Here is a 23,562-nt window from a genome sequence, read left to right on the forward strand (position 1 = left end):
AAAATACCTAAACTGGATTTTAAAGAATTGTTAAGAATTCAACAGGTTCAGAAAAGGAGGGGAAAATATTCTAATACAGTGAGTAGTGAGAGCAAAAGCATCAAAATAGGAAAGTGAGTGCATGTTCAGGCGACAAAGTACCCCAGTCTGAATGGAGCATAACAGAGTTGATAGGAAAGATGCATTAAAGTTAGAAAGATGAGGTGGTGCCAAATTCTAGAGGGTTTTGAATGCCACAGAACAGAATGTGAATTTTACTCAGGGGACAAAAGTATCGCTTAAAATTTTTGAGCAGATGAATGACAACCAGATTTATGCATAAAGAAGATAAGTTAAGCATAATATAAGGAAGGATAGTCCAGGTAGGTGACAATGGTAAAAGGGAAACAAGAAGAGGATATAGATATGAAAATATCAGTTAGGGTTCCTAGAGAAATTCAGGTAATTGTGGGGGAAAGAATAGTAGTCATCATTCTGTTGTATAATATCACCTTCCTCCTGATGATGAATTGTCCTTCATTCTTGAAGAAGACCACAACATCAGGGAGGTGATGTCATGACAAGCACATGAATTGGATTTGATTGATGGGGGGCTGTGCTAAGTCACCAGTCTCACTTTTTCCTCCAGAATCATCTGGGTTCAGTAGCCAGATATGAATCAGGATGACTGGAGATGGCCCTGGATGCGAGGCAATTTTAAGTGATCTGCCCAAAGTCACACAACTAGCAAGCATCAAGTGTCTGAGGCTGATGTTGAACTCCTCTCCTCCTGACTCCAAGGCCAGTACTCTATCCAATGCGCCATCTTGCCGTCCTTCTTCCTAAAATATACTTAAAAAGTAGTAGTAGTAGTAGTAGTAGTAAAATACACTTAATAGTTTTGACTTTTAAAGAATGAATTTATGAAACTGGGTAATCGAAGAGGGTAAGGCAATAGAACTAAGAGGAACTGGGATTTTAGTTGGGACTTGAAGGAAGCCAGGACACAGTGAAAATGCATGGAATCAGAAGATGGAGGAACAACAAAAGGCCAGGGTCACTGAATCACAGTATATGGGGAGGTGTAAGAAGCCTGGAGAAATCTGTGGAGTTATCTAGGTTATGAAGGACTTGGAATGCCAGAGAGTATTCTGTAGTTAGGAAGTCACTGAAGTTAGGTAAACTCATTAGTAGGCTTCTGCAGTCATCCAGATGTGAAGAGTTGAGGGCCTGAACCAGGTCATGGCAGTATCAGGAGTAAAGGGGGCTTGTCACAGAGATATTGCAAAGGTAAAATGCCTATGGGGTGGTGAGAGGAACTGAAGATGACATCAGGGTTGGGAGCCTAGAAAACAGGGAGGATGGTGGTGCCCTTGACAGTAAAAGGGAAATATGGAAGAAGGATGGTTTGGAGGGAAAAGATAACAAGTTCAGTTTGGGACAATTATAATAATATATTTAGAAATACTTTACTTAAATGTCACATAAGAGAAGCATAAAATACAAATAACACCATATTCAGATTTATGAAAAATAAATTTATTACATAACACCTTGTCTTTAACAATGTTCAATTTTTTCCTCAGAATACTTGCGTCATTCATGTAAAATAGTTTGATACAGTACATTGTATGTTATAGGTTTTTTCCTCATAAATTCTAAGGCTCTCCTACTCCTTTCTCCTTTGCTCTTCGAAGTAAGGGCACCCTAAGTAACGTGCGAACAAGTTTTAAGAAAGAAAATTAAATGAACAAAATTTTAATTCCACTATACCAAGTCAGCTCTGAAAATCAGGACAAAATATCTGAATGGATGCCGCACCTTTTTTAAAGGAAGTTATCACCTCATGCTTTTTCATCTCAAAGCATGCTCACAATCAGCAACACCAACAGAAAAAATAAAACACTGTCTATGACAATCTTTTTAGTTTGTTTGCTAAACCAAACAGGTTTATATCAATGACAACATACTTATTTACTATCGAATAGCAGCTTTAATACCAGTCAAGTCATCGATTTAAAAAACAAAAAACAAATTCATAGGTTGGAAATTAATCTTTGGGAGTTCTGAAATCTGCTGGAAAAATTGCGTGGCTTTATGTACTTTGAAAAAAATATGTGCTAATTTTGTTGGTCAAAAACACTGATCATGTGGAAAATGAATCAACCCATTGAAAAGACTAAAAAGAAATATATACCAAAATAATCTCAATCTGAATCTTGATTATTTTGTTTGTTTTTGTTGTTGTTAAACATATACTGTATGTTTCAAGTACCAGTTAAAGGATTTTGCGTACTATTGGTCAGATAATGTTACATCAAGAGAATTCACCACATACAACAAGGAATGCCTGCCCCTAGCACATTTCACAGCTTCAACTGCTACAGACTGTCACTGAAAAAAATGCATTGGTCAGTCTGAACCATATCAAGTAAACTATGGAAGTAGCATATCCACAACACAAACTGTGCTAGCACTTTCTTTTCAAGTCTAACTCCAAAACAGGTAACATTTGTGAGCCACTACTCCAATCTGTGAAAAGTGGTAGAACTTGGCTATTGGACATTTTGAAGGTGTGGTTGTACAGTACATTCGCATGGCCCATACCAGGTTCCAGGCAGAGAGCTGCATGGTCGGTCAGTCCTGCAGCATTAGCAACAGTGCATTGACATTATTCAGATGCAGCTCAGTACCGGTGTGTCTGATGTGAGTACTGTGGAGGCTGCTGGGAGGTAGTTGAATATCCCATGCTGCTCTGTGGCTGTGATGTGCTTGGTCCAGGGTTGGGATAGGCAGCATGTGGATTGGAACGCTAGGAAAGGAAGCAAAAGATGTGAGTAAACAAGTTTGCAATTGCCATAGCCTAAAATGACATCACTTGTATAATTCTCAAAGAACGGTGTTCACAAATCTCTGCTGAGTCAAGGATTTAGGAATAATGTGACTTTTAATACCAGTATTGGAGCAGTTAGGTGGCACGGTGTATAGAGTACTGGCCCTGGAGTCACAAAAGGCCGAGTTCAAATCCAGCCTACTCAAAAATTACCTAGCTGTGTGACCTTAGGTAAGTCACTTAACACCACTGCCTTGCAAAAACAAAATAAAACAAAACAAAAGCAAAAAATACCAGTATCAATATTTTTGCAACTTTCACTTTAAATCTCATTTTATTAAACATACTTTATGGGAGGATAAAAAGCCTCCATTACAAAACATTTATGAATAATGACAATGCTCAAAGATAGGGCATCCCTGGTTACCTTTTCAACTACTGGATGCACCTTCTTTATTGTGTTCCAAAAGCCCTAGACCATAAGTTTGCCCTCATTCCAGACTATCAGTTTACCACTAACATTTAACAATGCCTCCTTTGAATTTCTCTCCATGTACTCAGGAATAATTACTACAGGTTTCTTTTCTCTATCTAAATATCTATCCTCTTTTATACATTTGAAGTCCCTTCAACTTAACTCCCCAGTCCATCTTTTGCTTTACCTCAGCCAACAGATGACCCTTAATCTTATCATTACCCCTAACTGTTCTACCTCCATAGTGAAGAACTCTCAAGTTTTCCTTGATGAATCAAGCTTCCTGTCATTTAATCCCTCCCTCTGTTTCATTACTTCTATCACCATCATTTGTATAGATCATTGTGCTGGCCTGTCCTCCACACCTCCCTATCCTCCTAGTCATCACTTCAGTTCTGTCCTTTCCTTCAAAGTCCTGATTAATTCAACTCATTGAACCCAACAATATGTTCTGCCTAACCCCAATCCTGGGTTACTACAACTCACCCCATTCTTTGCTCCTACCTACATGTTGCTAAGCTTTTGTTGAAGAAAGTTATGCTACAATGATGACTTTACTTCAAAATCATTACCACCTGCTCACCATCAGAAGTTCACTACTGCATATTACCCTGCCATATCTCCCTCTTTATTTTTGTCTCATAGAATCTCAAGCTTCCTTCCATGCAAAATTTAAGCTAAGTCACTTCCTAGGCATGTGAACTCTGGGCAAGTATTTAACCTGTCTGCCTCAAGAGCAAAATAGTGATAATAATACCTAATAATGATAATAATACCTAACTCTACCTAAGAGTTTTTGTGAGGAATAAATGAGACAATCATTGTAAAGTGCTTAGTCCAATGCCTATAACATAGCAAGAAATGAATAAATGCTTATTCTCTGTCCCATATGGATAAGGAAAATACTTAAGTGATATGGACATCTATTATGAAACATTTACAGTTATTTATTGCTTTCTGACTATTTCACACACATAAAACAGCTTTATAAGAAAGTTTAAATTTGTAATACCTGATAGTCTGAGGTCATGATCAGTCCACCTGAGGTAGTGGTAGGAGGAACAACTCTCACTTTTTTCAATGGGGGTCCCTGTGCATGACTGCTGTCTTGATTCCCTGGATGACCAGTTCCATTAGTATGGTTATTGCCCTGCTGCTGCTGCTGGTTCTTCTCAAGTGGTTAAACAGAAAAATAAATTTCAACTCAGAAAGAGAACAAAACTTAAGATGTAAAAAGTTAGGAAAAACAATATAATAACAAAACAAGAAGCAATAGCTTGTACTTCAATATTTACTTTGTCTCCCTTGTCATCAGGCTCTTCTTCTGTTAAAAATTCACGTTTAGGATAAGGGATCTGGCAACCTGCAAAAACACTGGCCATAAGAAAACAAACAGTTACTGCCTTTTTACAGATGCCAGCTGTCTCAACAGGAATTAGACTAATATGAATCAACTTTCTTCCTGTCTCAAATTCCTCTTCTCTAGATAATGTTAGAGATTACCACCAAAATATGTTCAGGTTTATCATTATGAAGATAATAATTTGTCTTTAAATGTCTTTTGAATTAAATTAAATTAAATTTCAGTTTTTGTCCCTTTTACAACAAAAAATGAGATAGGGAAATATAAACTAATTAGCAAATGGTGCTTGGCATTCCAGAACAGAGTACTCAAACTTCAGACCTTGAGCAGGAGTCCTGGTAGATCTATAGCATGAATAATCAATCTGTCAGTGAATAACAGGATTAGTGCTATGACTAATAAGATCAAAGTTTCATAAAGCAAGAGATTAAGAGAAATGTCATTTAATTTTAAACTACTCAGATGGCACCTAAGTCATTAATGCTCATTTCTAACTTGTCACAAGGCAAGTCTTTCCAGTCATCCTGGGGGTGGTATTTGAAGAGGGGTGACTAGGGGAGAAACCATGTCAGAAAACCTTTATATGTCATGCTGACAGGGTAAGAAGTCAATCACTTACTCTGACGTAGGAAGTGGATCTTCTAAGAAATAAGGATCCTGCATAGCCTGTTCTGAGGTAATTCGCTTTATTGGGTCCATAGTAAGCAACTTCTGAAGCTGAAATCAAAAGTCATAAAAGTATTATCATATTACTCTGATCTTCATCAGTAAACACTTACGACTAGAAGGCCTGAGTTTTTTCAGTAAACAAAATCTGAACAAAATAAATATATCAAAATTCACAAGCTATTTATCCAGTGCAATTTCAGGTAACGAAAAGTACACTCAATTGGGAGGCTGATGATCTGGGTTTGATATAAGCTCTACTACAAACTAGGTGTATTGCTGTTAAAGCCATTCAGTCATGTCTGACTCTGTGAACCCATGTACTGTGGCATGTCAGACCCTTCTATGCTACTCTAGCTCCCAAAAGTCTGTCCATTGTTTCCATGACACAATCTATTCATCTCATCCTCTGGTGTTCCTTTTTCTTTTGTCTTCAAACTTTTCCAACATCAGGGTCTTTTCCAATGAGTCTTATCTTCTCATTATGAGGCCAAAGTATTTAAACATCAACTTCAGTATTTGATCTTCCAGTGAACTGCCAGAATTAATTTCTTTAGGAACTCTCAAAAGTATTCTCTAAGACCACAATTCAAAAGCATCAATCCTGTGGTGCTCAGTTGTCTTTAGAATCCAACTCTCACAGTCATACATAGCTCCTGTAAAGAACCATAGCTTTGACTACAGAGACCTTTGTCAGCAAAATGATATCTCTGCTTTTCAGCATGTTACCCAGATTTGCAACAGTTTTCCTTTCAAGAAGCAAGTGTCTTTTAATTTCATGGTTACTATCACCATCTGCAGTGATCTTTAAGCTCAAGTATATAAAATATAAGACTTCTTCCATTTCTTCTCCTATTTGCCAGAAAGTGATAGGACCAGTTAACCAGATCTTAGTTTTTTTGATGTCAAGTTTTAAGTCAGTTTTTACACTCTCCTGTTTCACCCTCATCAAGAGGCTTCTTAATTCTTCTTCACTTTTTACCATCAGAATCATATCATCTGCATATCTGATATTGTTGATATTTCTCCTGGCTACCATAATTATGACTTTTGATTCATCAAACCTGGCATTTCATATGATCTTGATTCAGTAAGATAATAATATAAAGCCTTGTACTCCTTTTCTGATCTTAAATCAATTAATTCCTTTCAATTCTAACTGTTGTTTCTTGACTCACATACAGGTTCCTCAGGAGATAAGTAACATGATTTAGTACTCCCATCAATTTGAGGACTTGTCACCTTTTGTTGTGATCTACAGTCAAAAGGTTTAATTTAGCTTAATAAAACAGAAGTAGATGTTCCTTTCTGGATCTCCTTTGCTTTCTCCATAATCTAGGAAATGTTGGCAATTTGGTCTCTAGTTCCTCTGTCCCTTGGAAAACCATTTTGCTCTTCTGATAATTCTCAGTTTACATATTGCTGAATCCTAGCTTATAGAATCTTAAACATAACCTTGTTTGCATGTAAAATGAGCAAAATTGTTCAATAATTTGAACATTCCTTGGCATTGCCCTTTATAGAATTTCCTCATCTTTAAAATAAATGAATTAGAATAAATAACCTCTGAGCTCCTTACAACTATTAAATTATTTGAAAATACATATACTCACATGATGAACATTTTTGAAATAATAAACTAGTGCAAATCAGGGATATTTGAAGCAACAAGCATATTAAAAGATCAAAGTTAAATAATAAACTTAAGTAAAAACTGAGTCCATTAGGAGATATTGAAATAGGAGATTTAATCCTTCTTGTACACTTAAGAGATCTGTTCTATTATAATTCTGAACTAATAAGCCTCACTGACATTGAAGTTTAACATGAGAAGATTAAAAATAACAACTTAGATATATGTAGTATCTTGCAGCTACTAAATAGCTGTAATACATTGTTACATTTCTTGTATCATTTAATCTATGAGGTATTATCTTCACTTTTCAGATAAAAAAAATTGATGATCAGAGAGAAGTGACTGACCCTAAGTTATATGCCTAATAAGTATCTAGTGCTTAATGGCTCTGAATTAAGAAATGAACCTAAATCTTCCAACTCTGAGGTAAATATTCTTTTATACTATGTTGCCCAGTTGAGGGACAGACAGTCTTAATGCTAAATGCTTGCAGGGGTGCTACCATTTGATTTTTTTGGTTGTTTTTTCTTTTTAATTTTATTTAAGGAAATGAGGTTAGGTGACTTGTCCAAGGTCACACAGCTAGTCTGAGGCCAAATTTGAACTCAGGTCCTCCTGACTCCAGAGCCAGTGCTCTATCCACTATGCCACCTAGCTGCCCTGTTGTAGTTTTTTTTCAATGTTGCTATTTTAATGGATTCTACCTTCATTCTCAGGGCTGAAGGAGATAGGAAGATGCAAAATAATTCCTGGATCTAGTAACACAACCCAATATAAATACATAAGTGTAAGAAATTGTGATAAGCTCAAGGGATATGAAACTGAAACAAAACAGGAATTGCTTTCAAGTGACTAACTGGAGGATACAGGTAAATATATAATGGTGTTTCTTTTCTTCCTTTTTTAAGAGGGAGAAAGTTTAGAGGGGTTTGGTATAGAACAAAGTTTTCTATCACAGCAAGTCAGCACTTGTTTTATAACTAACAGTTTTAAGAGACTTGCTTGGGGCACTGAGGAATTAAGATGACTTGCCAAGGATCACATAGTTAATATGGATCAGAAGCAGAACTTGAACCATTCTTGGTCCTGAGGCTGGTACTCTTCCACTATGCCAAATACAGAAGAAAGCACTAGCTACTAGAGACATCAGTAAAGACTTCTTGTAGGGGATGATCCATTAGCTGAGTTCTGAAAGAAGCAAAGGAGTCTAAGAGAAGGAAAAGAATGTACTCCAGGTACCTAGATCAGAGATGAACTGATGGAAAACAGCAAGGAGGTCAATTTGGCAGGAGTGACACATGACAGGAGGGAAGAGGAAGGAGCAGAGGAAGGGAGGAAAGTGGTTCAAGAATGGAGACTTGGTAGACATTCACACAAACTGGGTAGAAAAATGATGATCTATCAAAGGAGATTGAAGATTAGATAGGTAAATAGAAATCAGTATCACTTAGCTAAGACCATTTAAGAACTAACAAAAATATTATATAAGAACTAATGCTTAAAGCAAGGAGTGATAGAATCAGTTCAGGTTACCCCTTATACAAACATCTCATTTCTCTTCAAATAAGTTGTAAGGACCTTTTCATACTAATAACAGATTGTCTCTAAAAATCTATTAACCTATGAAATATTTAAAGAACTTGTTAATTTTTTCCTACTAATTTTATATTATTAAATCAGATGAATTTTGTATAAGTCATTTAACAATTTGGATCTAATTCCAAATGTTATAATAATCTATTATTGAGATAAAAGTTACACTGGGTCCTCTGAAAAAATAAGAAATATAGTTTGAAATGCTGATGTTATTGTTAGAAATACTTGCTGAGTAAACATAAAAAAATGAAGCCACATTTAAAGTTTTCAAAGCATTGCAAGTACTAGTTATTAAGGAGCATGTGCTAGCAGAGTAAATATGTCAGAAAATGAAAAAAAAAATCAAGCTGGCTTCCAAAGATTCCCTTTTACATTTCAAAAAGCATACTTTTGGAGTCCAATTGTGTAATGCTTCTGTTTCAATGGGACAAGGATACTATTAGTGACAAAATATATTGTGAAATTATGAAACTGGCAGAAACATTATGGAACTGGCAGAAACAGAAAGTACAAAATAACTTTATCATTAATCACCACACTATTAAATAGATTTATTACACATAAAATGGGGCAATGCATCTTTTAATACAATACTGAAATTTCATGTCGTGTCATCCTAATTCTCTAATACCTTAATTATTCTGTACATTAAAAATGTACTTTTAACAAGCTTTAAGCAGTTCTTCAAAGTGTTTAATTGTAAAACAAATAAAACAATAAAATACTTGAATTACTATTAATTGGAAATTCATATAAAATAGTCAAATTCTGATCTGGTAAATTCTCCCATCAGTCAGGAAGAATAAGTGCTCAGGAACATGTTCTGAGTTAGACACAAGATAAGCTCCTCTTCTAACAGATCAGCTCCAAGTTGAACCAATCATTTATTATGCACCAAGGTAGTTTCATTATCTTTGCCATTAATCAGGGCTTACCAAGTGGAATGCTTTACTGTCTGGTTTAACTTTATGTTTTTCCATATACTTGATAAGGCTGCAGTTGGTATATCTGAAAGAGAAACACTATAAGATGTAGAATCATATCAGACTTAAGTTTTACATAGCAAAAAAGGGATTTTTTTTTATCTTAAACCACTGTTTATGATATCTATGAAATTAGTTAAATACATATAAAGACTAACATAAAATTGAAATTCACATTTTGTCCAATATCGCTTTCAGTCATCTTCTAATAAATGACTGATGAAATATTATTGTTTAATTGAGCTGAAAATACATAATCCATTGCTATCTGAACACTTAATTTTATGCTAAAACTCTTAAGATTTTAAAACCAACTTCTCAAAAATTTATCTCAGTCTTGTAATTAAGTTAAAATGCAGAAGTACTCCACACAAAGTTACACTTAATCAGCATCATTAATACATTTAATAGCTAGCATTTAGATAGTGCTTTATGGTTTGAAAATGCTTTGCAAATATTATCTAATTTTATCTTACCAACAACATTTCTAGATAAGTGCTATTATTAAGTTCATTTTACAGATAGACAAATGTTAAGGTAACTTATCTAGCTACTAAGTTTATGAGGTCACATTTGAACTCAGGAATTCCTGATTCCCAGTCTAACACTTTCTCCATTGAGCCACCCTGCTATCAGTTATAAACACTGTAAACAAATTCCAAATAAAAATGTAACACTCTTTGACCAAGCAATCTTCTGTAACACTGTTCTATGGCACAAACTGCCCCCCGATAATATTATCTGTATTCATATTTATTTCCATCAATTAATGATGGCAATTAGGATATAATATACATATAAATTATTAGTACACAATATTTTGCCACATGAATAATAAAAGTGCAAAAATCATATTGTTCATTATTCAATGAGCATAAATTATTTATCTTGATGAATGAGCAAGTAGTTAAAAATAAGCTTAGTTTTTTGGTAGATTAAAAAATTATTTTCACATTTCACACTTATTGCTATGTTGGGGGAGAGAGCAACGAGGGAGGGAAGGAAGGAGGGAGGGAGGGAGAGAGAGAGAGATTTCTTCTACCCTTACATATAGAGATTTTCCCATTAAACTCATCACTGTAGAAACAGACAATCATCTGCCAAAATCAAAAGGACACTAAACAGGTTTAGTATTTTAAATAATCTTCTTTTGAGTGATGTCAGACCTCATACTTTGGTTACATGGAAACTGTAAAATAAAAAGGACTTTATATTAAATAAAAAGCATGCAAAAATGTGTTTTCTATGACTTACGTATTTCTTCGGAAATCTTTCATTAACGTTGAATGTTCAGGCATCTTTTTTATATCTTCCCAATCTTTATCTGTAAGGTACATTCATTAATTTTATATTGTCTGACTTCCTACTTTCAGCATATAAAATATCTGCCAACTTTATTTTAAGGTGTCACCCAAATTTTTATTATATGACATAGCTTAAGATTCATCAAATTTCAGTTTTTGAACTAAACTTAGCTGGCCCCATCTGTAGTTTTCTCCAAAGTAAGTGAAAGTTATTCCTCTCCTCTCTTCTATTTTTTAAAATTGGTAATAAACTTTTCTCACATGCTCAGAGATCTAGAGCTGGAAGGGACCTCATTTTACACATGAAGAAATTGAGGCCAGAAAGTTAAGTGATTTGCCTAAGGCTACATAATTAGTGGCAAACCAGGTCTTGCAATCAAGGGCCCCTAATGATCTGCTCTTATCTTTTTATTTCATTCTTTATCATATACATTTCTTCACAGTAATATAATTATTAAGAAGTGAATATAGTTTAATCCTCATATGAATTTTATTTTTAGAGTCAATCAAAATTACTCAAAAATCTTAAAAACAAAATGTTTGGGTGAAGAAAATTTTATTACTTAGAATAGGATTTATTACCTATGTACTTCCTATGTAAGAAACCATCTGTTTGTATGATCTATCCATCCATCCATCCATCCATCCTAGTTTTTTGTTTTGTTTGTTTTGCCTAAGAGTTGCTCAGAAGCTATGCCCAAATGACTATATTTATCATAACCATTGATGAACATTTCCTGAACACTCTTCATCCAGTGTGTGTGCTGTATTATGTACAGAAACAATTTAACAGCACCTTTTACCCCTATATAGGGATGAGATGATTTTATTTTACTTTACTCTTCCAAACCAAATACTTTTCCAGTAGAACTTCCTGTTAAACAATAATACTGAAGAAAGTGAATATATTATTCTTTATGTACATTTACTTCCTAAGATAAAAATTCCCTTATTGTCAGTTTTCCAACTTCACTAATTCTTTGGTAATACTATGCTTCCTATTTCTGAAGTTAGAAATGTTAGTATCAACTTTGATCCTTCTCTCTTTCATCCTCTTAATACAATTAACCAAGTCCAATCAATTCTTCCTTTGATTTGCCTCAAGTTTGCCTTTCAGCCACCTACATTTTCTTAGTATTCATAACAGTTAAGATCCTCATCACTACAAAACTTAGATTACTCCAATAACCTCTGAGTTTCTCAAAAAATAAACTTTCTTCAATCTAATATATATTGTATGATATTGTCAAATTAGTTTTCCCAAATCTTTCATTCATTGTGTCACTTCCTTGTTCAAGATATGTAATAGTTTTGTTTCCTATTACATCAATTCAAACTCCTCTGCTAGGTTTTCAATGCTCTCTAAAGTCTGATCTCCCCTACTTATTCTATTTATTTATTACTATTTTCCACCAGTCCACTTTGTTTCTGGTCTATTCTAGCAGACTCCATAGATGTCATGTTCATTCTTGCTTTTCTCCTAGAGTTTAATGTCTTCTCAACATGCCTGTGACTTCTTAAATCTTAGCTCTTCTTTAAGCCAATTTAATTCACATTTTTTTTTTTCAGGAAGTCTTCAAGAAGCCAGGACTATGGCATTTTCTGCCCTCTAAACAATTATAGTCTGTGTCACAGAATAATTTTGCAATTAATTATAAATTAGCTTGTGTTCATGATATTGAGAGACTACATGGTGAATATGCTATGTGAAAGAAAGCCAGTCTCAAGACCTAGTTCCAAGTCTAGCCCCTGACATATGATCCTGGGCAATTTACTCAAACTTTCAGTGCTCCCAGGTCTAAGTTGTGAAGTAGTTGCTGAATATTCTCTAGTTGCTCCATTAAGAGATTTTATTTTTTTAAGTAGACATTTTAAGGACAGCTCTTTCATATTTCTTTTATAACAGCAACTAGCTAGATGCTAAGCATTTACCATAGTTGTTTGTCTTCATTACTGGTTCATCTCCTCTGCTAGATAATATAAACTTACAGATTTTGTAAAGAATTTGGAAGCAGAAAACCTTAACTCTAGCCCCAACCCCACTTGGGACTTCCTAGAGGATCAAATAGTACGTGTAATTTCTCTCTCTGAAAATAAAAATAAGAAATCATAAGTCTTCTTAGTCTAATATGAAATGGGAGAATAGATTAATCAAAAAGAAGATATTTTGAAGAGAGACAATATATAAATATTTTAATAGTTTAATAGTTCGAAAATATCAAAATACAACAAACTCTCTGAGGTGGTATTGAACTTCAGTGACCTTTTAATATATTGTATTCCTACATGGATCCTCAAATTGCAACAATACCCTTGTTATTCCATTGACAGTAGGGTCTTGAAAAGAATAAAGCTCTTATAATACACAATCTAAATATAGAACATAATGGTGTATATTCATGTGACAAAAAAAATATCCAAACAGCTTTTATACTTTACTTAGTCTAACCTTTATTTAAAAAGAAAAACATCTTTTCAAATGCAGATATCTAAATTAGATAAGAATGATAAAAATGCAATATGTACCTGCAGGAAATCCCATTACATTGAATATTCTGTCCAGCTGGTCATGGTGATAAGGATTACTAGTTTTGATGTCTTCTTGTCGACAGTGAAATATTGGTTCTGAAGTAAGTAGCTCTGCAAATATACACCCTATAGCCCAAATATCTTTAAGGAAAAAAAAAAGAGGAAAAGGAAAAAGAAAAAAGGAAAGGGGGAAATAAAGTGGATCTTTCTAAAAGAAAATGCATTGTTGGGGTTTTTTTTGGAGGGGTGAGTGGAGAAAGGGAAAGGATTTTTTTTAAAGGAAAACTTATTCATTTATAAACAATTAACTTATAGACAATAAATATCATGAAACTGAATTAATTTTAAACTCCACATTTTAAATCCTATTGTCCTATCTCCCTCCCATCCAGTGGCTTTACTCTAAGTCTCAGCCTAAATTTAGAATAGTTGAATGAAATCATTTATGCCAAAAACAAAATTATATTCATAAAACAGGTTTCAAGGTCCCTTATATAAGAAGTAAAACTGTAAATAAAACAAAATTAAAATTAAGCAATATTTTTTTGAATCAGACAGGCAGAGAACATTTGTATAATAAAGTAACTGTATAATTATTTTTATTTGTTTGCACATTTAAAAATTACTACCATAAATCTTAATTAGTAAACTTTTATTATCAGTAGGAAAAAAAAGTAACTTCAAACTTCGAATATTTATTGAAACAGCATTCCTGTTCTCAAAGAGCACGTAGCAGTGTTCCATTCAGTTACAGCTGTATCTCAACCTATATAAGCTTCTTTCGAGTATGTGTGACTTACTCAGTGAAAATAGCTATTTGAAAAGACTAGTCAAGGTGACTGCTCTCTTTTTACATTGTAAACACACTTAGCAAAGTTCAAACTATATTTATTTTCTTATTGCCTCGTGTTTAAAATGCACTTATCAAAATTATTCATTACTAAAAAAAATTTTGAAATACAAATAGGAAAAGAAAGAAGGACTGGCTTATACTTTAAAAAAATTAATGAAGATGGCAGGTAATATGTGATCTACTATGCATTCAACAGGAAAACTGGATTATTTCAGCCAGCATATGTACTAAATTTTTAAAAACTTATTTTAAAGTAAGTTAGGTTAATATAGCTTAGTCAATATAAAATTTAGAGAGCCATTAAAAAAACAACCCTTAAGTCTTCAGAGCCAAAGATTAACTAACTGTATTATCATTCTCAGCAAACTACAGTTTGGAAGTGAATGAATTATCATCTTTCTTTTCTTGAAAGAAAATCTATCAAAGATCAAAAAGTTTATCTTTGATATGAAGCTGGGTTTACATTTCCCAGTGATAAATGAATTTCTCAGTTATTGCATTTCACAACAAAGAATCACTAAGCTCATTTAATACTTTTAAATGGAAAGATCTTTGGTCAAAAATTTTTTAAATATTTGTTTTAAATATTTGTCTCTGAACAATGTTTTCACATAGCATAAATTTAAAAATATTTTGAGTCTGTGAAATATCTTTCCTTACCAAAAAACTATCAGGGAACAATTTCTACTGTAATTATAAATCAATTTGACCTATGATAGTCTGAAAGAATCAATTAAGAAATCTACACAATGATGCTATAAAATATGGCTGCATAAAAGAAAAACAGATTGGACTATTTTTTTTTTTTTAACAAAAAACATTAAACTCTTGCTCCAAACTCTAGATCATGGCATAGAAGAGATAACAAAATAAGTAGGACTGCTAAAGCTAGGAAGAATGTGATTTATGGATAAAAGCAAATATGTAGAAGGGAATAAAAAGAGGTAGACAAATGGAAAGGGGAGAGGGGATTGGTTTGTTCCAAATCCTTGATCATCTGTAAGAACTTCCTTCTCAACATATACCTCATTTTCAGTATCTTCTATGTCTTGCATTCACTTTCATTCATATTGTTTTGTCCATTTCATTCTCCATTCAAAATTTTTCAGTGATTTTCAATCAGTATAAAAATCAAAAGAAAATACTTCAAGGATGGACTTGGAATCAGGATGATTGAAAATGTCCTTGGATGTGAGACAATTAGTGTGAAATGACTTGTGCAAGGTCACAGAGCTAGTAATTGGCAAACGTCTGAGGCCAGATTCAAACTCCTGCTCCCCTGAGTCCAAGGCCAGTGCTCTATCCACTGCACTACCTAGCTGCCCCAAAGACCAGTAAGTAGAAATTATAGAGAACAATTTGACTCAACATAAGGACATTTTTCCTAATAATTTCTTTTTTTTTTTTTAAAAGAGATCTTTTTTGGATTGGGAGAGTGAATTCTTTATCACTGGTGGTCTTTAAATAGAGGATGGCTTGAATGAGGTTGGACTACATGACCACTGAGGTCCCTTCCAACTCTTAGATCCTAAAGACTATTTCACAAGAGTAATAGCTAAGTAGCAATTTTTAATTAATTCTACTCACCAATAGCTTTGGTATAATGTCTTGCTCCCAGAAGGAGCTCTGGAGCTCGGTACCAGAATGTTACAACTACTGGATCCAAATCTGCTAAAGGCTTCAAAGGTGAATTAAATAATCGTGCAAAGCCCATGTCAGCTGTGAAATTCCAAAACAAAAAAAAAAAATCCACTTTAATACTGACAACAGATTTTTTTCAAGTTTTATCTATTATGCTATACTTCATTAACATTTCATATTACTCATGTAAAATAATTATAATTTGAAATAATAAAACTTTTATTTCTTATAAGGTTCTTTATACAAACAACTTAGATCACCTGTGTAACTTGAGTGCAATTCATCTTCACCCTGATCTTTGATTAGACTAAGTCCATAGTCTTGCTCCCTCTGGTTAAATAGGACCCTATTCTCATAAGCAGATTTCCAACTGTTACATCAACACAGGGGCAAAGAGCCAAGATGCTAAAGTGGGTTCTGGTGTTAATGAAAACACTATCAGTGACAATCAAAAGGAAGTGGAATACAATTCTGATAAAGATAGATGAATTACATGCTACTTAAGTCATCTGTGCCTATTTTTCTGAAATGGCCAACTGAGAGGCAAGAGTATCTTACTTTACTTTAAGTCATTATTAATGGATTCAATTGGCTTGTGTTAGATTTAAATGACTAAATCAGAGAATTTTAAAGCTTGATAGGATCTCAAAGATCATCCAGTTAAACCCCATTAATTTTACAGATGAAACTGAAGACCAGAGCAGTTAAAGACTTTTCCAAAAGTCATTACACTGTCATTTATGATGGATTTGAAATTCAGTTTACATATATAAACTGAATATTTATATATATATGAGAGACCCATATCTAAAATAACTTTCCTTTTCACTAGCTGCAAGTTTAACCCAATATTTCTTATTTAAATTTGAATAACTATTAAATAAGGTAAGTTTCTCTCCCAATGGAGCTCTTCAACAAAGTAAGCATTGTTCTACTGTACTTAAATTATTTAAATAAGAGACAACAGTAATCACAAATCTGACAAAGGATTATAATTTTATGATCATATTTTCAAGAGATTACAATTAAAAGTAACACTTCCTCTCAAATGTATCCATATGCACAAATTAGTCTCTCTACCCCTTCCCATATCCCTTGAAGAACTTTTCCCTTAATAAGAAACTTAACACCAAATTAGAGAATTTAAATATTTTCTGTAAACTCTCCCCAAATCTTACACTAAGGAGTACATGCAAAAGGACTAGTTGACAGATTCTCTCCTACTTCTTAAGTTTTACTAGAAAAAGTATTGCTTGGCAGGAAAGCTTACATTGAAACTTCATCAAATTTGATAGACCCTTCTCCTTTCATGCTCGGCTATCTATGAAGTCCAGAGACATTCTTAGTGGCCTATTCTTCTCGAGAAGATGTGATTTGAGAGTTACTTGAACAAACAACATTTGAACAAAAATTTGCATAGTCTAAGTCATAAAAATTTAGAATGGGTAGCCAGTATACAGTTGATACAAATCTTTCAACTGAAAAGAAATGTTAAGGACTTATAGAAGGTAAAGAAGGGTAAAAGGTTATGAGAATCTCACACTTTGACTAACAGAGCAAAGTCTGTCAGCTGATTGAATACCTGATACAGAATTCTGCAAACCAAAATAAATGTTAAATTTGGTGCTCAGATCCACTAGTCACCCTATTTTAAATTAAATATATTATAAAAGCATTTCATAATTTCCTAGTACAAAAACACAAAATAGCTTAAATGTTCTTTAAAAGTTATTTTCAACATATGAATACATGGATATCATTACAAAAATTTTTTAAGTGATATAACTCCCATTAAGAGCTCTAAAAAAATGCAACACTATGACTTAATAAAGTTATAACATACCAATTTTTACTCTTCCTCGCTCAGGACCTTCACCCATAACTAAAATATTAGCAGGTTTCTGTGGAAACAAAATATTTATATTTTTTAAGGAGACAACATGCAGTACAAATAAAAATCCAGCTGAAATTTACAAAGTACCAATTTACAAAACTGTCAATTGAATTCAGATCACATAAAATGTTTATTTGTGAATACACATATATATATATACATATACACACACATATATATATATGTATGCATGTATATCTATATATTGGCTACATTATGATTATACAAGGAGTCTTTCTCCTCAAGAAGAGATAAGACTTAACTTCTTAACTAGACATTGCTTTCTCTACTGTATTTCTTGTGAACTCTTTAATAGGAAGCTGATAATTCAAATTCAGAAAGTGTTTAACAAATGGCTACCATGTGACAAAGCCTTGGGCTAGATGCTGGGGTTAAGAAAGATAAACAAAAATGGTTCTTGCCTTCAAGGGTCTTACAGACTAATCTATCATTTTCTTCTAAGTCCTTTAGTCAAATAAAAACATCTTTTGTGATTTACATAAACCTCTCAAATATGACTAAATATGTCAGAGCAAATAAATTTCATGCAAATCTCAAGTAAACTGCAGAAAATTTATAAAAATGTTTTTTGCTTCTTTAAAAAAAATTCTAAACTAAAATCTAAAATTACAAAATTTAGAAAACTATTCATTCAATTTTGAAATCTCATTTTAAAAATCACTGATGTATCCCACAACTCCTAGTTGGAATAATTCCCCAAGACATAAGAAAATGGATATTATATTTATTAAAATACTTAATTTTCTCTCTAGTCTATCCTGATAGGGTCATTCATTTAATATGGCTGTAATCTGTTAAACAGAAAATTCTAGTAAACAGTACCAGAACATCCAAAAAAAAAAAAAAGATGTGGGTGGAGGGAGGGAAACAATCCAAAAAAATCACACTGAATACTTTTATTTCAGTTGTTTACTCTAGGTATCAGGATCTCTTCCTACTAATACTAATAAAGCCTCTATACTGTCACTGCAATAGTTCAATGTCATATAAGACAACTAATTACCATTCAACTACAAAAAAATAAAGAATCTGCTTCTGATATCAAAAGACTTAATGAGCTATTATTACTCTTTTTTGCCATAAAATCACCAATAGTTAGAAATTCACAGAATCACAGAATCTTAGGAATAGAAAAGACAAGAAAATATTTATTCTAAACACCTAATTTTATAAATGAAGTAACTGAGATAGTCAAGGAATGCCCAGAAACACCACAAAATAAGCCTGAGTCTTAGTCTGGTGTTCTTTCTATATCATGCTTGAAAAAAATACTAAGTGACAAAGATTTTTATTCGTGCTTATTTCTAATTCGTATTTCTTTCTGGAAAATGATGCCAGAACTTAGCAAGTTTCTCAAATGTCTTAAATGCATAAACTTCTGAGCCTGGGTTCAATAATTGTCCTTTTAAAAGTATTTTTACAAACATTCCCCCTAAGGCTCATTCATGTATGACCAAAACTATCCAAAATTGCTTATACGTTCACTTTAGTTGGTTGTAGACAGCTAGTTTACCATCACCTTGTGAAAAAGAATAATATCACATCATAGATAGAATGGAACATAACTCATTTAGTCTAATTCCCTAATTTTAAAGATGAAGCAACAAAACTTATATCATCTTGAAAATACCTGATTTTGTCTGATCATGGAAGCTAAGTAGGTTTATTAGGCGCACAGGCCACAATGGATATTATAAATTATGAGAGACAGTGTGGTCAATTGGATAAAGCACTGAACTGGGAGACATGAAGATCTAGGTTCAACTCCAACTTTGACATTTATTAATTGGGTCACATCACTAAAAGCACTTAATCTCTGAGCACTTAATCTTGATTTCTTCATCTGGAAGGATGATTTGACTAAGTGGTTAAAAGATCCCTTCCAGCTGTAAATCTCTGGTTTCATCATCAAGTAACATGATACACACTACTCTATGTAAAACAAGTCAGTTCCACACAGCTCAATAAACATTTACCAAGTGTGTTATGTTCAAGACAATAAAATGCCTCTATTTTCACAGGGAATTTACAATATAAAAGATGGAAATGGTATACACACACACACACACACAAATAAGTACAAAATAAGAATAGGACAAAAAGATCAAGATGAAGTTATCTAGGAAAATTTGTACAAAACTATTATAGTAGAAGATAAATCAGAGAAGGGTTTATGGAGGTGGTACTTTTGTTGAGTTAATAGTAAATAAGGAATTGAAAAGTTATACAACTAGTCCACATCTCTCCATCTTTTCCCTAAGAACAGCTTGGGATACTTTAACAAATTCTTCACTGTAACATACATAAACTACACCTAAATTCCCTCTGCTTAAATTTGTTTTTAAAACGGAAGGAAGGAAGGAAGGAAGGAAGGAAGGAAGGAAGGAAGGAAGGGGGGAGAGAGGAAGAGAGGAAGGAAAAAGATTAGTCTGGTATGCTGCTTTTATTATAGAGATCCCAAAGTTTCTTTTTCTTTTTTTTAAAGAACTAATCTCTTTAATATGAAACATAAATTAAACACCAATCATATTTCCAGCATATCATATTCCAATCTATGGCCTAAATAAAGCTCCTTCTAGGAAAGAAGATAACTCCTGCCCAACTTAACTTGGCAGTGGACATGATTCCTTCTCTGATCATTCCCCCAAAACCTATTGGTATAGGTACTCCTATTTACCCAGATAGCTGCTGGGACTGCCCCAGTCCCCCATTTCAATGTCACCAATTGCTCAGGTTTACTTATTAATAATATACTGTGGAAGGTCCCTAGCTAAAACCTGATGCACCTTTGGCAAGGGGGGGGGGGGTCTCCTTAAAAGATAGGATACATTTTCACATGATACAGTGATGCAGAGAGGATATGAGAAGGGGCCATAAATCTAGTCAATCAAATTCATCTCTGAAAAGTTAAACCCTTTTTTACTTGCTGTCTTCTAATATCAGGGAGCTGCCTATAAAGGAAAATCATTTTTGCAAATTCAAGTATGTTGAACTTCCCAATTCAATAACCTAAAAAGAGATAGAGGGCAATCTCCATCTGGGCCCTATAATTGCTTTAGCTGACTTGTAAGAGCAAATCTCTGGAGCTCTTCAGCCTATGCAGCTAACAATTAGCCCTATGCTAATGATTCATTAACTTCTTGAATTTATTGAGGGTGAAAGCCATCCACTCTCTGATAAATCCATTAAAAGGACCAAGGAAGTATCAGAGAAAAGTGGTCAAATTCTAGAGATGTTACAAAAGTGAAACTGACAGGCAAAAGTTTGGATGTGGGAATAGGAGGATGAGAAATACTGAAAAGTCCAGGATGCTTCCTAGGTTATAAGCCTGGAGGACAGGACTAAGAGGACTGGTGGTTTCCTCAATAATAATAAGTTTGGAAGAGGTACGGGTTTGAAGAAATGCATGGATGTGGGTCATAAACCAGTAATTTAGTATATTTTACTGATGATATTTTTGTTTTCAATCTAAAAGTTCAGTGGTATGTTTCTTTTTTTTAACTGCTTACGTATTCTTTAGCATAGGCACAGCAGTTGCAGTGTGATTTCATGTGGCCCCTATGGTTTTACTAAATGCTTTAGTAAATGAAGCCCAGCTACTGCAGAGCTCTCATTAAAATGGCAAATCAAGGGGCAGCTAGGTGGCAGAGTGGATAGAGCACTCACCCTGGAGTCAAAAGGACCTAAGTTCAAATTCTACCTGTGTAACCTTAGGCAAGTCACTTAACCCCACTGCCTTTCAAAAAGAAAACAACCAAAAAAAAATGGTAAATGAAAATATATTGTCTATTGTTTCAATAAAAACTTTTAAAAGAAGGTTGGACAACCCTACTCTAGCACATTATTAGCTTTAGTTTTCAACCAAGAGTTTGGATTTTATCACAAAACACAAAAACAAAAAAAGCTGGGGGGAAAAAGGTTATTGAAAAGTAACTTGCTGTGCAAGTTTTTTTCTGTTTTTTTGTTTGTTTTTGTTTTTAATAATGCAAAGGACACTAGATGTAAAGTCAAGAGGAAAGAGGTTCAAATCCTAGCTTTTTCCTTTTGTGATCCAGGGAAAGTAATTTCTTCTCCTTGAACCTCAGTTTCCCTCTCTGTAAAAGTCCAAGCTTAAAACCCAGAATATATTGAATGTTAAAATCAATATTCCCTCTCAATTTTGGTAATTATGAACAGTTAAACAGTTCAAGAAGTCAACAAATATATTTGCTCAGAGAAAGCAAGTTGAAAAGAAAGGCTCAATGCAGAGAAAATTTACAGATTAGGAAATCAAGGTGATCCACAGTCATATTGCTCTAAATTTTTACTGATTAGAGAAATACAAATTAAAGCATCTCTGAGTACTACACCTCCCACCTCTCAGACTGGCCAATATGACCAGAAAGGACAATGATCAATGTTGGAAGGGTAGTGGGAAATCTGGGACACTAAGACATTGTTGGTGGAGCTGTGAACTCATCCGACTTTTCTGGACAGCAATTTGGGATTATGCCCAAAGGGCAACAAAAATGTGCATACCCTTTGATCCAGCAATACAGCTACTAGTCTACACCCTGAAGAGATCACGAAAAAGGAAACATCATTTGTACAAACATATTCATAGCAGTTCTATTTGTGGTGACAAAGAATTGGATACTGAATAAATGTCCATCAATTGGGGAATGGCTGAACAAATTGTAATATATGTACATTATGGAACACTATTATTCTATTAGAAACCAGGAAGGATGGAAATTCAGAGAAACCTGGAAGGATTTGCATGAACTGATGCTGATCAAGATGAGCAGAACCAGAAGACCACTGTATTCCATAACAGCAACATGGGGTTGATAATCAATCTTAATGGACTTACTTATTTCATCAGGGCAACAATCAGGGACAATTTTGGGATATCTGTTATAGAGAATATCATCTGTATCCACAGAAAGAATTGTGGAGTTTAAACAAAGACCAAAGACCTTTAATTAAAAAAAGAACAATGTTATCTTATTATGTACTTTTGTTGTCTCTTATATTATCTTTTTTCCTTAAGGATATGATTTTTCTCTCAATATATTCAATTTTAATCAATGTATAGCATGGAAACAATGTAAAGACTGTCAGCCTTCTGTGGGAGGGTGGGGAGGGAAGTAAGAATAGGGAAAAAATGTAAAATTCAAAAATAAAAAAAAATTATTAAAAAAAGAAAGTTAGGCTCAATATATGCTCTCTAATTTTCTGTAATGTGAACAGATGACAAAATTCAGTGGGCCAACAACTATGCCAGCTATACAAAGCAAACTGAAAAGTTTGAACAAAGATGAACAAAGTTTAGTTAGTGAATTGAAGGAGAGGTTAACTCTTGTTGGGTATCCAATTCCTCTGATCATACATGCTGCTCCCAAAAGGCAAAGGTGGGAGGAAGGGTAGCAATATTTAGTTCTGCATTTCCAGTATTTAGCCTAGTAGTGTCTTGTACAAAGTAGGCAATTAATAATGGTCACTGAACTGAATATAATGATCCATTCAGTGCTGATCTACCAGAGAATATATTAAGACATAAGCTTAGTACCACCAAAATCAATAGTAAGCATTTACTGAGCTACTTGTCCCCTCTCAGAATCACCTCATATTCATTTTCTATATTCCTATGCAGGTATAAATTATTTCCCCTAAGCACAAGGTGAGCTTTCTGGAAAACTGGGATTGTTTTCATTTTTGTCTTTAGACTTCACAATATTAAACATCTATATCAAAGACACAATGTCAGGCTATTCCACTGGGAATATAAATCCCTACCTTGATTCTCC

The 23,562-nt window shown here is 33.7% G+C and overlaps 1 protein-coding gene across 7 annotated transcripts in view; it reads right to left on the reverse strand.

The window, feature by feature from the left end:
• Positions 1-1,496: 1,496 nt before the first annotated feature.
• CDK8 (cyclin dependent kinase 8) overlaps positions 1,497-23,562 on the reverse strand; it is a 124,912-nt gene continuing 102,846 nt past the window's right edge. The window contains exons 5-13 of one of the 7 annotated variants that reach the window (XM_074216176.1): positions 17,702-17,759; positions 15,805-15,936; positions 13,362-13,490; positions 10,786-10,855; positions 9,484-9,556; positions 5,270-5,367; positions 4,571-4,661; positions 4,300-4,455; positions 1,497-2,791 (exon numbers count right to left, since the gene is read on the reverse strand). In XM_074216176.1, the coding sequence (XP_074072277.1) occupies positions 2,666-2,791; positions 4,300-4,455; positions 4,571-4,661; positions 5,270-5,367; positions 9,484-9,556; positions 10,786-10,855; positions 13,362-13,490; positions 15,805-15,936; positions 17,702-17,759 (933 nt within the window). In that variant the 3' untranslated portion in view covers positions 1,497-2,665. Of the gene's footprint in view, positions 2,792-4,299; positions 4,459-4,570; positions 4,662-5,269; positions 5,368-9,483; positions 9,557-10,785; positions 10,856-13,361; positions 13,506-15,804; positions 15,937-17,701; positions 17,760-23,562 lie in introns of all 7 variants that reach the window. The other 6 variants (XM_074216173.1, XM_074216175.1, XM_074216177.1 and 3 more) reach the window with 6 other exon arrangements.

Source organism: Macrotis lagotis, chromosome 1 (assembly GCF_037893015.1).
Source record: "Macrotis lagotis isolate mMagLag1 chromosome 1, bilby.v1.9.chrom.fasta, whole genome shotgun sequence".
NCBI classification, from domain to species: Eukaryota; Metazoa; Chordata; class Mammalia; order Peramelemorphia; family Peramelidae; genus Macrotis; species Macrotis lagotis.